Source organism: Strigops habroptila, chromosome 12 (assembly GCF_004027225.2).
Source record: "Strigops habroptila isolate Jane chromosome 12, bStrHab1.2.pri, whole genome shotgun sequence".
In the NCBI taxonomy this organism is placed as follows: Eukaryota; Metazoa; Chordata; class Aves; order Psittaciformes; family Psittacidae; genus Strigops; species Strigops habroptila.
In genome coordinates, this window is record NC_044288.2 from 1,442,480 (window position 1) to 1,453,718 (window position 11,239).

The window sequence follows — 11,239 nt, forward strand, 5'->3', positions numbered from 1 at the left end:
AATACAGCTCAAGAACCAGGCGTAATACAAAAATGGAGTAGTGTTTTGCATGTTTGTTGTGGTTTTAACTCCAGCTGGCAGCTAAAGATCAGAAGGAAGGTAAAACCTGTGGGTTGAGATAAGAACAGTTTAATAATTAAAATAAGGCATAGTAATAGTAAGGAAAAGGGAAATAAGAGAGATCAAACAACCAAAAAAACCCCATCTAACAACAGTGATGCACAATACAATTGCTCAGCACCTACTGACCAGTACCCAGCCTGACCCGGGCAGCAATCCATCTCCCCCGAGTTTCTATACAGGGCGCATGACGTGCGGTGGTATGGAATATCCCTTTGGCTAGTTCGGGTTCAGGTGTCCTGTCTCTGCTTCCTCCCGGCTTCTTGTGCTCCTCCTCACTGGCAGAGCATGAGACTGAAAAGTCCTTGATCAGGGTAAACACTAACAACTAAACCATTGGTGTGTTATCAGCGTTGTTCTCAGACTAAAGCTGAAAACACAGCCCTGCACCAGCTGCTAGGAAGAAAATTAACTCAGAGCTGAAATCAGGACAGTGTTTTAATTAACATTGGAACAAAGGGCTGTGCAGACTGGGACTGGGAATAGTGCAAACAGGAAATGCTGCAAACTGGTTGGTCCTGCCATTTCTTACCCCTGCAACAAACCCAAGCCCAGCCACATGGGCCGTGCTCTTGCATCGTCACCTGCAGATTCCTGCATATCCTGGTGCCAGAAATAGGCAGGTTCCCCACTTGGCAGGATCTGTATTAGAGGATAAGCACCTTAATTAAAGGAGAAAGTCACACCTTGGATTAGTTGGAAGAGTGGGGATTTTAAATACAAACACAAGCTAAATTCCTCCCTACAAAATGAAGGAGACCAAGCCTTGAAATATATCTAGTCCATGGCTGGGAGGGAGGGCAGAAATCTGTGAGGAAATGCCCTGGTGCAGAAATTGGATGTAACTAAGGCTCAACCCAAATTCTGCTTTGTTTTCCTCGTTGCACAGAATCTCGCCTGTCCCGTACCCTTGGGCAGGGCCTGGCTGGGCGATCCAGGGCTTGGGTACTCGCCTCTGCTCTGGTTTTGCTTTGTGTTTGGTTTAAATGCAGTGCAAACTGCAGCGTAAGGGCAGATGTTGCTCCGTGGTTGAGATAAGGGTGCTGTCCTGCTCGCCCGCCCCTTGGAAAGCTGCCCTGGCTTCAGAGAAACAGCTTTTTCTCCCCCTGTGCCGTAGCTGGCCGGGCAGACGCGCTCAGGTGGCCTTTGGACTGTGGGCAGCACAAATGGGTGACTTTCTGTGTGGCTTTTCCCTTTGCTCCACAGATGTTCTGCAAATCCTTCCATGGCTTACTGATTGTTAAGCAATTCTTATCTTTGCTGGTGGTTTGTGTGGTGAACACGAGGAGTCGTCCTACAAAACTGGAGTATTTAAACACCAGCTGTTTAATGGGCATTGTTGAGCACTGACTGGTTTAGTTCCCCTTTTGGCTGGAGGGTCGTTTATGCAAAGTGCAGTTTCTATTCTTAAGTGCGATGGAGGAGGAGGGATGTATCTGCAGTGCCACAAGCTGTGCAGTGTCTGCGCTGTCTGGGGAGGGGTAGGAGGTGGAAAGACAAGACTGAGCTGCCGCAGGTTTCCTCGCTGGAAAGCCTCTTGGGGGAGGCTGCATGCTCTTGTGAGCAAAGCAGGTGAAACATGGAGAAGTGACCTGAAGAATGAGCCAGCACCAGCACTGCGAGAGGAGCTGCAACCCAGCCCATGTGCTTGTGAAATCCCTTTGTTCCCACATGAATTTGCAGGTTATTCGGCTGCCTGAAGTAAAAAGTAATTGCATAAGGGCTGCAGTTTGTAAGGAGGGGCCTGGGCTAAGCCGTGGGGCTGAGCTGGGCTGGCCGGTGGGTGATTGGAGCTGTTCTCTTTGGGGCAGCCCCATATTTGCATTCTCCTGAAGAGAGAGAACTGCTGCTAAAGCTGCAGTTGCGCAGAGGCCTCTGGGCTTTCAGATAAAACAGATGAAACCTAAAAACCTCTGCAGGTCCCTTGCAGCAGGCGGTGGGTTCAGCCCAGATGCTCACCTCTGACACTGGGGACGCTGCCCTCAGCCCTGGCACCTTCTTCCATCTCTCTCTCTTTCCTGTCTGTCCCTGGGGTTGCGGTACTGACCTGTTTTGCTTCGCAGCCATCGCCTACCATGGGGTTTTGAAGCCCCCGCTGCAGGGTTTGAACAAGGAGCCCCGGTGTTTTCTCTTGGGTCCAGCTGCTGTCTTATTCCTACTCGCACCAACTTGTGGCTGGCTGCCTTAGGTTACGTGGTGGTTTCAGAGTTATTCATGCCCATTCGAGCCATTGATATTTTTAAACTTGTATAGCAAGCCTTCTGCTCCTGCCCTCCCCTTAAGGAAAGTGCCTGCACCCCAAGCTCCCGCTGGCTTGCAGCCACCCAGCTCCCGTGGGCTGCTCTCCAGGCGCTGGCATTTGCACGGACCTCGGACCACGAAGGTCTTTTTGTGGGTTGTGAAAGTAAAGCAGCAGGCAGGAGCAGATGGCTGCGTTATCAGGTGCTGCAGTCCTGCCTGCGCGTGGCCATGGGGGAGTTAAAGTGGGGTTTTACAGTTCTCTTTTTAAAGGAGAAATGCTTCTGGAAAGGATTGAACGGGTGCAGCTGAGGGGGTTTGTCCCTGCCATGAGCGGGCCTGCAGGAGCAGGGCTGTGTCATTGCGAGCTGGACGTGCTCTGAAAAATGGTGCTGGAAGAAGAAGGAATCTCTTTGAGGACCTCCTCAGCCTTCTCTCACTCACTGCAAGGGCTGGAGGTTTCTGTACCAGCTGTAGCTGGGTTGTGCCCAGGGTTGCTTTGCTTGCCTGGTACCTTGTTTGCTTCCCAGTGAGCTGGGAGGGAAGCAAAGCCCCATTGCAGAGCACAAAGCACCTTGTGAGAGCTCTGAGTCATCTGAAATGAGAACAAGGGACTTTGAGCATCCACGTGACTAAGAAAAGCCACCTGAGTGCATGCACAAGAGGCTGATAAAGTGGGTAAATCCCTTCCTAGAAGTCAAAGTGACACAACCCCCATTTGCCTCCCCAGGGGAAGCAGGAGCTGCCTGGGATGCTGATGCCAGGAAGGGCCCCTCAAATCATCCCTTGTTGTATCCTAAAGGGAATCTGCTTTGCCTGAATGTACCGGTTCAACTGCGCTCTGAGGAGGAGCTGGAGAGGAGGGCAGTTGCTCTGGGACAGGTGCAGGCGTTTGGTAGGAGCATCCCATGGGAACACCCTGCATCCGCCAGAGAAAGGGGAATTGGAGGCTGCTCTTACTCACTCGTGGCTTTACCGTCATTCCCGCTTGGAAAATAAAACCTGTTCTAATAAACAGTGATTCACGTTGTCTGGAGTTAAGAATAGGTCATCTTCCGTGTGGGAACGTGGGCGCCTCTCTTCCTGTGGCAGATCCCAGGTTTCTCCATCGCTTGCCCCCATCCTTCTCCCATCTTCCTCTGGAGATGGTTGGATTTGCTCTGGCACGGCTGTATTGTGCACACAGAACTTGAGTGCTGCTGGAAGAGGCAGCTGCCCACGTTGCTCCTCTCCAAGTTTATTGCAATAGAATAGGTCCTGTCCCTTCCTTGCTTTTCCTGGGATTTTTCCCAGTGCCTGGAGAGCCTGGACAAGCCCTGGCTGCTCTCATCCTGCTCAGCCTCCGTTTTAGCCTCTGTTTTCATCAGCCCAGGAGTCCTGGCACTGGTGCTGTCACACAGGGAAGTGCTGGACACAGACCCAGTTCCCGGCACTGCTCACATCCCAGTTCCTGAGCAGCGGCGCCACATGAAGGAACTGGGATGGTCCCAGTTGGTCCCAGGCCAAATGCCATGGCTTTGTCCCTGCTGGAGCCTGGGCTGGGCAGTGCCCCGGCTCGCCATCCGTACTGGCTGGAGACGGAGGGAGCTGGCGTGTCCCCCCCCCGGCCACCGCAGCGCCAGGTTTGCAGCCCCCCAGGTAGGAGCTGGGGACGGGGGGTGCCCCGGGAGCACCCAGCCCTGGGGCAGAGGTAAAAATAGCCCCTGGGCCGGCTCCAGCCCATTGTGGCTTCCTGCAATTTACAGCCCTTCCTGGGGAGGGGGGAAGAGGAGGCAGGAACTTGCCTGGTTCACTTTGACCCTTTCGCCACCAGCGGAGAAAGTGCCAGAAGGACCTTTCCTCCCTCCTTTTCCGTCTCTGGATGGGGCAGGATCCTGGGGAAGGGGACTGGAACCGCACCCAGCATCTTGGGGTGGATGTAGAAGGAGGAACTGTTGGAGTGGACATGGTTTCTCTGTCCCATTCTTGATACCCTGTATGCTGGGGAGGGACAAAGAGACTCAGTCCTGCCTGGGAGGAGGCAGAGATCTCTGCTGCAGATCCCAAAATCCTGGCCAGGCTCCTACAAGGAGGTGGAAGAAGGAGGAGAGCTGGCAGAGGTGAGCTGGAGCTGCAGGAGGAGGAGTCGTGATGCTGGCTGGGTAGGGTGGGCTCCAGGGTGTGAAGGCTGGGCATGGGGCTGGCAGGGTGGGCTCCTGCTGGTGGGGCTGGGCTGGCAGGGGTTAATGGGGTGGCTCCTCCTCAACCTCTATATGAGGCTCCTGCCTGCTCTGGGCTCACAGTTTGCTGTGGCGGCAGAGGGGCAGGAGCCAAACGACAACAGAACGTCCACACATCCCATCCCTGCATCCCTGTGTGGGCTCAGGAGCTGAACAAGAACAGAGTGTCCTGCATCCCATCCCTGCATCCCTGTGTGGGCTCAGGTGAGTGAGAGCATCCTCCACATGCCAAGCCCAGGGGCTGGGCACAATCCTGGCACAGTGCAGGGCGCTGGGCTCACTGGCTCTGCCAAGGCAAAGCTGGAAGGTGATGGGGCCGTGCGCTGGGAGCACCTTCCCTTGAGCTGCTGTGGATCTCTGCCCAGCAGTGGGGGAGCTCAACTCTTGGGAACACAGGACCGGACAAACCACGTGCCTCAGTTTCCCTCTCTGTGCACCAGGGGTGGACGTGGTGTTGGAGCTCATGGGCTGTGTGTGGAGTTGAGCAGGCAGAGGGCTCCTGGGCTGTTGGCTCTCTAGTGAGCCTGCTCTGCCTGGCCCCATGTCCCTGCTGTCACCTGGAGAGGCTGCGGGGCTGGGTCGCTGCTGGCAATGGGCTGGCTCTTCATGACCATTTAGGCCTCTTATGCTCAGTGAAACCACCTGCTTTGGGCATTTACAAACCCTGGCTCAGGCTCCAGACCCCTTCCCCTGGCAGCCACCGCTGGATCCACAGCCCAGACCCACACAGATGCTTGGGCACAGCTGAGCGAGAGCCATCACACCCCAGGGCTGATAAAGCCCCTTTGCTCCATGCCCCCACTCACTGAGCAGGAGATACCTCAGCCTGGCTGCAGGGAGCACGGCACGGAGACCCCAAACCATCCTGCAGCCCCTGCCCTGGTGCCACCATGCGCGGGCCCTGCCGGGGCAGCTCGCCAGCCCTCCTGTGCACGGGCTTTGTTCTCCTGTCCCTGCTCTCCGACAGATAAGGCGGCGGCTCTGGTATTCCTTCCTGTTGGAAGCTGCTCCTGCGATGTGGGTGAAGCCGGCAGATGCTCAGCACTTCGCTCTTCCTGCCCATGGATTGTTTGTGCCTGGCTGGCAGGGCTCGCTGCTTGGCTGAAGCATGGGATCAAGGGAACTCCCAGTTCTGCTTCACCCCCCCATCCACCTCCTGCCACTGCTGCATCCTTGGTGCTGAACCCGGATCTCCTCTTTCCTCCCAGGGCCTAATCCAGGAGCCAAGCGAAGCTTTGGGAGCCTCCCCATCCGCAGCACCAGACCCCTCCTCAGCTGCTCAGGGGGGAACAGAGCAACCGGAGCTGACACTGAAGGGCTGGGGGCGATGGTGCCCCTGGGCAGCCCTGCTCTTGCCGCCTGCGCCTCCAGCAACTTGCACCTCGTGGTCCCCGGCTCTCCCCTGGCCCGGCTGAACCGGGGCCCCGGGTGCCCGCAGGAGCCGGGGGGCGGCAGGGGCCGGACGTGCAGCGCCGTGGAGCGGCTGGAGGCCGATAAAGCCAAATACGTGAAGTCGCAGCAGGTCATCAACAGGCGGCAGGAGCCGGCGCTGCGCGGCCGCTCGCCGTGGCTCCCCCCCAGTGCCCAGCGCCCCCTCACCCGCCAGCAGCGACACGAGTTGTGTCAGAGCTCGGAGCTGCGCCGGGACGGTCCCAGGAAGCTGCCGTGCCCCCCCCAGGCCCCGGTGCTGCGTCGGGCCGGCGGGAGCCACGTGCTGAGACCCGACTCCCTCATCATCTACCGGCAGAAACGGGACTGCCCGGACGGGGACAAGGAGAACGCCGAGAGCTCGGGGCTGATGCGAAACCTCTTCCAGGGACCCCGCAGAGACAAGTGCCCCAGCTCTTCCCCAGCCAGGGAGCTGGGTGAGGGGCCGCCGACACCCCAGAGCCCCGAGACCCCCATGCCGTGGGTGCCCACAGAGAAGGAAGAGGCGAGGACGCCGGGTGCCAGCAGTGGCGGTGGCAGTGGTGGCATCATCCCTCTGCCTGGCGGCTCCGTGGCACAGCCCCCCGGCAAGCCGGCGCTGGCTCTGCGCGTCTCCCTGCCGCTCTCGGAGCAGGAGCGGTTCTTCAACTGCTGTGGGCTGGACCGGGCGCTGGTGGAGCTGCTGGGGTGGGAGAGGTTTGTGCCCACGGGCTGGGACAACGCCCGGACTCTGCTCCACGGCTCCTGCGAGTCGGAGTCTGGGCAGGCCTCGGGGGCCAGCGACGGGGAGGTGGGACCGGGCGAGGAGGAGCCGGATGCTCGGCTGGGCTCTGCCGTCTCGGTGGTGGAGCGCAACGCTCGCATCATCAAGTGGCTCTATGACTGCCAGCGAGCCGGGGTGGCTGCCCGGGAGTCCACCGTCTAGGTGAAGGCAGCGCCGGGTGGCGTCCACGTCCTGGTGCTATGGAGCTGCTGGCTGAGAGGGCCACCAGGTCTACCCAGGACCAGGGATGAATGCAGACGCAGCACCTGGAGGGCAGGCGGGAAAGGGGCTCCCGTGGGGGAGTCTTTCCTTGGCCGCAGGGCTGGCAGGCTCCTGCCCCCGTGCCTGACCCATCGCCATCCTCCCTGTCTCTGCTCGGGTCCTGCACCGGCCGGACCGGGTGGGCAGAGCCCGAGCCCCCCATTGCAGGCAGTGCCCACCCCGCAGCAAACGGGCTGCTGGGGCCGGAGCAGCGCTCAATAAACCTGGTTGTGTTTTTCTAGGGTGGCGCGTGTGGTTCTTGTGGGGCAGAGCTCAGCCTGGCGGGGGGGGGACGCAGCTCCCCATCCCGCAGTGGGGCCATGCTGCTTCAGAGGCAATAGGGCTCCTGGGGGGAACAAGGGTGAAGAAAGCACCAGGCAGGGCTCGGGGAGAAGGGGGCACCTTGGGGTCTTTAGTGCAGACACATTGCCGAAACCCACCGTGGAGCCGTCCCCCGCTGTGGGCAGGGGCTGCCCTCCGGAGCCGCTTGCTCTGCTGCAGAGTCCCGCTGGCGCATCCTCCTCTACTTGCCCTTGGGAGCGGTTTTATTCCGGATCTCGGCCAGTTTGCTGGCCAGGAAGCCCCAGTGGAAGGCACCTTCCTCTGGCTCCCGCAGGTCGCTGCCATCATCACCTGATGGCTCCGCGGGGCTCTCGCCTAGCTCCGGGGGGGACACCTCCTTGTCCAGCCCCGATGCCTGCTGCCACTTGGTAGCAAAGAGATCCCAAAAGCTGGGAGCCTTCTCAGAGGGGGGCGGCTCCTGGGGCGAGGCAGCCAGCGGGCTGGGGAGAGAGCGGGTACGGGGATGTCGGTGTAGGGACCCTTCTCATTGCATCCCACCGTGGCCAGGACTGGGACCCCCAAGGCCCCCCTCCATGCTGGCTTTCCCCCTGCTGCCCCCCCAGCCCAGCCCCATGGGAATAGGCAGGAGAGGGGGATGCGGGTGATGGGATGGAGGGATGTGTGGGCTTATGAGCTCCCAGGGGCTGGATCCAGGCTCTGGGGTCCCCCCCACTGATGTGCCACTTACTGGTCTGCGCAGAGCTCGGAGCTGAGCAGTTGGTGCTCGTCCTCACGGGTGAAGAGGGACGAAAGCGTCCGCCAGCCCCGGACACCCACCCCCTGCACCTGCAGGGGAGGCAGCACTGGATTTACTGGGGACCTCCGGGTCTCAGCAGGCCCCCCCGGCTTCCCCCAGCCCCCTCCTCACCTTCCTTGCCAGCTGGGACACGGGGCTGGGGCCCTCCTCCATCAGCACGGGGGGCTCAGCCATCTCCATCAGCTCAGGCTGGTCTCCCTGCAATGAAGCCCACACATGAGGGCAGGAGTGCAGGCAAAGGGAGGGCAGGGAGGTCGGCCACCCCACTTTGGGAGGACCCAGGCTTGATGGTGACCCCCCCCTCCATACCTCCTCCTGCAGCGCCCCGTCTGCCCGAGCCTCCCCCAGGGTCTGCAGCACTTTGGCCTTGTAGAGCTGCCAGAAGCCCTGGGCCATGGTGAGGGGCTCCGCGGGGCTGGGAGCCGGCGGGTGCTGTGGGGAGCGGGTGGGGGGGGAGGCTGGGCACCCCCGCGCTGCGCCGGCGATCCGATGGCTTCATTAAAGTTTCAGGGGCTCCTTCCAAGCACAAAGGGGAACCTGAGCCTGGCCGGAGCTGGGGCAGTGCGAGAGCAACCGCTCTCATCAACTCCCCCGTACCCCTGCTCCAGCCCCGCAGTGCCCCTTGCCCACAGCAGACCCCCCAGGGCTGCCCCAAGCCCGCAGCGCGGAGCAGGCGCTGGGGCTTCGCACTCATCCCGCCATGGCTTCCCATCTATAATTGATCACCCAGAGCGGAGGAAACACGATCAGTGCCGGGATGCGGTGTGCTGAGCCCTCCCCAGCTCATCGCAGCAGTGACCGGGGCAGCGCGGGGCCCGAGGCCAGGCGCTGTGCCCCGCTGTGAGTTCAGCCTGGGGACGGCTGCTGGGGAGGGTCTGGTGGGGGGGGGGGGCGCGGCTGTTACCCGGGGCCACTCGGGCACGGCCGTGGCGCAGCGCCCTGGGGCAGCGCCGTGGGGCTGAGCCGGGGGGCGTGGCCTGCTGTTGGCGTGCGGGGCCGGCGGAGGCACGTCCGCTGGGTGGGCGGAGAGCAGCGCGGCGCGGCGCGGCGTGGGGAGCCTGCCATGTCGCCGCGCAATGGCCGCCGCACCGGCGCGCACCGCGCGCACTCGCTGGCGCGGCAGCTGAAGACGAAGCGGCGCCGGCGCGACCTGGATGAGATCCACCGGGACCTGCGGCCCGAGAACGCGGCGCGGCTGCTGCGGCAGGAGCCCGACCCCGACCTGCCGGGCTGCGCCCAGTTCTACTGCCTGCACTGCGCGTGCGTGCGCCCTGCCGCTGCCGGGCTGGGGGGGGGGTCTGTGGCCCGAGGGGGGGCTCTAACCCCTGGGGGGAATCTTGTCCTGCTCTCGGCAGGGTCCCTTGGGTCAAGCTTTGGGGGTCCCGCCCCCTAGGGAACCAGCCATAGAGGGAACACATGAGCGCAATGGGTATGGCCCTCCCCAGCCCTGCTCCCGTTTTGAGGCTTCTAACCCACATGTCTTCTACCCCCCAGGCGCTACTTTGTGGACCTGAACAGCATGAAGGAGCACTTCAGGTCCAAGGTGCACAAGAAGAGGTAAGGGGGTGCCTGAGTGGGGAGCCCTGAGCCACCCCATGGGCCTGTGACCTGCCCCCGCTTCATCGGGGTTTGGCAATATCAGTTTTTGTTTTGAGGAGCTGGGGTGGAAGCTCAGCCCTCCTCTCCGCCTTCCCCGCAGGCTGAAGCAGCTGCAGGAGGCACCATACACGCAGGAGGAGGCAGAGCGTGCTGCTGGGATGGGATCCTACATCCCCCCAAAGAAGGTGGAAGTGCAGACCCAGCCACTCGAGGAGGTCACTGAGATGGAGGCGTCCAGCTGAGCACAGCGGACTGAGGGGCCAAATGGCTCTGTGAGGGTGTCTTTGTCTTCAGCTTTGTGAGAAGATCATGCCCCAGCGCAGCCTGCCAGCAGGCAGACACGCTGCTCCTGGCAGCGCTGCTCCCCGCAGCTCTAATGAGGAGAAGGAGCCAGCGAGACCCCAGGTGCCCCCGTCTTCTCACGGCAGGGGCAAGCCGCTTGTTCCCTCAGTGCTGGCGTGACTGTACACTCATCTCTTTACTTGTGGAGCGGTTTTGGGTCCCTCTCCTTGGGTCAGAGGTTACCCCAGAGACTCATCCATTAAAACATGTCAGTGAACAGCCCAGCAGTGTTGAGAGCTCTCTGTGAATGTGCCTGCCCTGGTTGGGGCGCAGCCTCTTGGTGTTTGCTCTTCCTGATCATGCGAAGGGAAATGCTGCCAGCCCAGAGGAACAGCCTCGTCCCAGTGCTTCTGTCTTGGCCGGGTGGTAAAGCTCCCTCTGCTTTGCCCTCCTGCAGGGAGTTCCCAGCCTGCTGGTAGCAGATAGGTGGCTGCTTGCTTTTCTGGGGGGAGAATACGTGATTGAACCCTTCATCAAGCACTTGGGTCTATAGGGAGCAACTTGTGGTGCTGGCCCTTGTTTGGGCTTCTAGAGGGGAGTGGTGGCGTCCCCTGGCAGGAATGCTTTTAGGCTCCTGTCCTTTAAAATCCAACGCCTACAACTGATTTCATCTTCCTGAAGGGCTGGGGCTGCATGTGCGGTGTGATCAGACTCCCTGCCTTGTGTCCACCAGCCTGATGCTGTGATCCTGCTGGTGACCCTGCCTGGCTTTCATAGGACTTTGTGTCCATGTCACCACCCGCTGCTGCAAATTCCTGTAGTGTGGGTATCGCTGATGCAGCCCTGGCAGCAAAACCCTTGTGCCAGAGGTTCGTCTCTCTTGCTGAACTGTGGTGCTGGGCTGGAGCAGAAGAAAGGCAATGCAACAACACAGCTGTGCTCAGCAGGAAAGGGTTTATTTCCATGCAGCCTGCCCGGATTTGTTCCCCCAGCTCCAGGGAGATGGAGTGCTGCAGCTCTGTGAGGGTTTGGCGGGTGCAGGGAGGGCTGGAAGGTTTCAGACGCCACCCCAGCGGGATGCGCCTGCCAGGGGGCACATCACTGACCCCGTGGCCCCATCAGCCCCATTACCCATTGTTGCAGAGGTCCCAACCCTCCTTTTGTGTTACTAATGGTGCTCAGTGCTGGTTTCCTTTCCTGCGGGATTGGGCTGGCTGTGGCTGCAGCATG

General features: G+C 60.6%; 3 protein-coding genes across 4 annotated transcripts; 2 read left to right on the forward strand and 1 right to left on the reverse strand.

Moving 5' to 3' along the window:
- The first annotated feature begins 488 nt into the window (after positions 1-488).
- Positions 489-7,268, forward strand: FAM110D (family with sequence similarity 110 member D). The gene is made up of 2 exons (XM_030504763.1): positions 489-4,781; positions 5,786-7,268. Exons 1-2 carry the CDS (start codon positions 4,532-4,534, stop codon positions 6,928-6,930), a joined length of 1,395 nt encoding a protein of 464 aa, XP_030360623.1. The 5' UTR covers positions 489-4,531; the 3' UTR covers positions 6,931-7,268.
- Positions 7,269-7,420: 152 nt separating this feature from the next.
- On the reverse strand, positions 7,421-8,712 carry C12H1orf232 (chromosome 12 C1orf232 homolog). Its single transcript, XM_030504768.1, has 4 exons — positions 8,438-8,712; positions 8,240-8,326; positions 8,060-8,157; positions 7,421-7,811 (listed from the first exon to the last, which is right to left on the reverse strand). The coding sequence occupies exons 1-4, from the start codon at positions 8,522-8,524 to the stop codon at positions 7,553-7,555; spliced, it is 531 nt and encodes a 176-aa protein (XP_030360628.1). The 5' UTR covers positions 8,525-8,712; the 3' UTR covers positions 7,421-7,552.
- A 306-nt stretch (positions 8,713-9,018) lies between these two features.
- On the forward strand, positions 9,019-10,293 carry ZNF593 (zinc finger protein 593). 2 transcript variants are annotated; one of them, XM_030504770.1, is made up of 4 exons: positions 9,019-9,027; positions 9,186-9,388; positions 9,623-9,685; positions 9,828-10,293. In XM_030504770.1, the coding sequence occupies exons 2-4, from the start codon at positions 9,192-9,194 to the stop codon at positions 9,967-9,969; spliced, it is 402 nt and encodes a 133-aa protein (XP_030360630.1). In that variant the 5' UTR covers positions 9,019-9,027; positions 9,186-9,191; the 3' UTR covers positions 9,970-10,293. The 2 variants fall into 2 exon arrangements, with proteins under 2 accessions (XP_030360630.1, XP_030360629.1); XM_030504769.1 differs by lacking the exon at positions 9,019-9,027 and having other exon boundaries at positions 9,157-9,388.
- Positions 10,294-11,239: the final 946 nt, after the last annotated feature.

Bases quoted from the DNA above. Each gene is read 5' to 3' on its own strand.
- ZNF593 (XM_030504770.1), top strand. From the start codon at position 9,192: ATGTCGCCGCGCAATGGCCGCCGCACCGGCGCGCACCGCGCGCACTCG. The intron at 9,389-9,622 runs GTGCGTGCGCCC...TCTACCCCCCAG, and splicing joins TTCTACTGCCTGCACTGCGC to GCGCTACTTTGTGGACCTGA. The intron at 9,686-9,827 runs GTAAGGGGGTGC...CCTTCCCCGCAG, and splicing joins TCCAAGGTGCACAAGAAGAG to GCTGAAGCAGCTGCAGGAGG.
- C12H1orf232 (XM_030504768.1), bottom strand. From the start codon at position 8,524: ATGGCCCAGGGCTTCTGGCAGCTCTACAAGGCCAAAGTGCTGCAGACC. The intron at 8,158-8,239 runs GTGAGGAGGGGG...CCTCCCCTGCAG, and splicing joins TGTCCCAGCTGGCAAGGAAG to GTGCAGGGGGTGGGTGTCCG. The intron at 7,812-8,059 runs GTAAGTGGCACA...CTCTCTCCCCAG, and splicing joins TCCGAGCTCTGCGCAGACCA to CCCGCTGGCTGCCTCGCCCC.
- FAM110D (XM_030504763.1), top strand. From the start codon at position 4,532: ATGGGGCTGGCAGGGTGGGCTCCTGCTGGTGGGGCTGGGCTGGCAGGG. The intron at 4,782-5,785 runs GTGAGTGAGAGC...CTTTCCTCCCAG, and splicing joins GCATCCCTGTGTGGGCTCAG to GGCCTAATCCAGGAGCCAAG.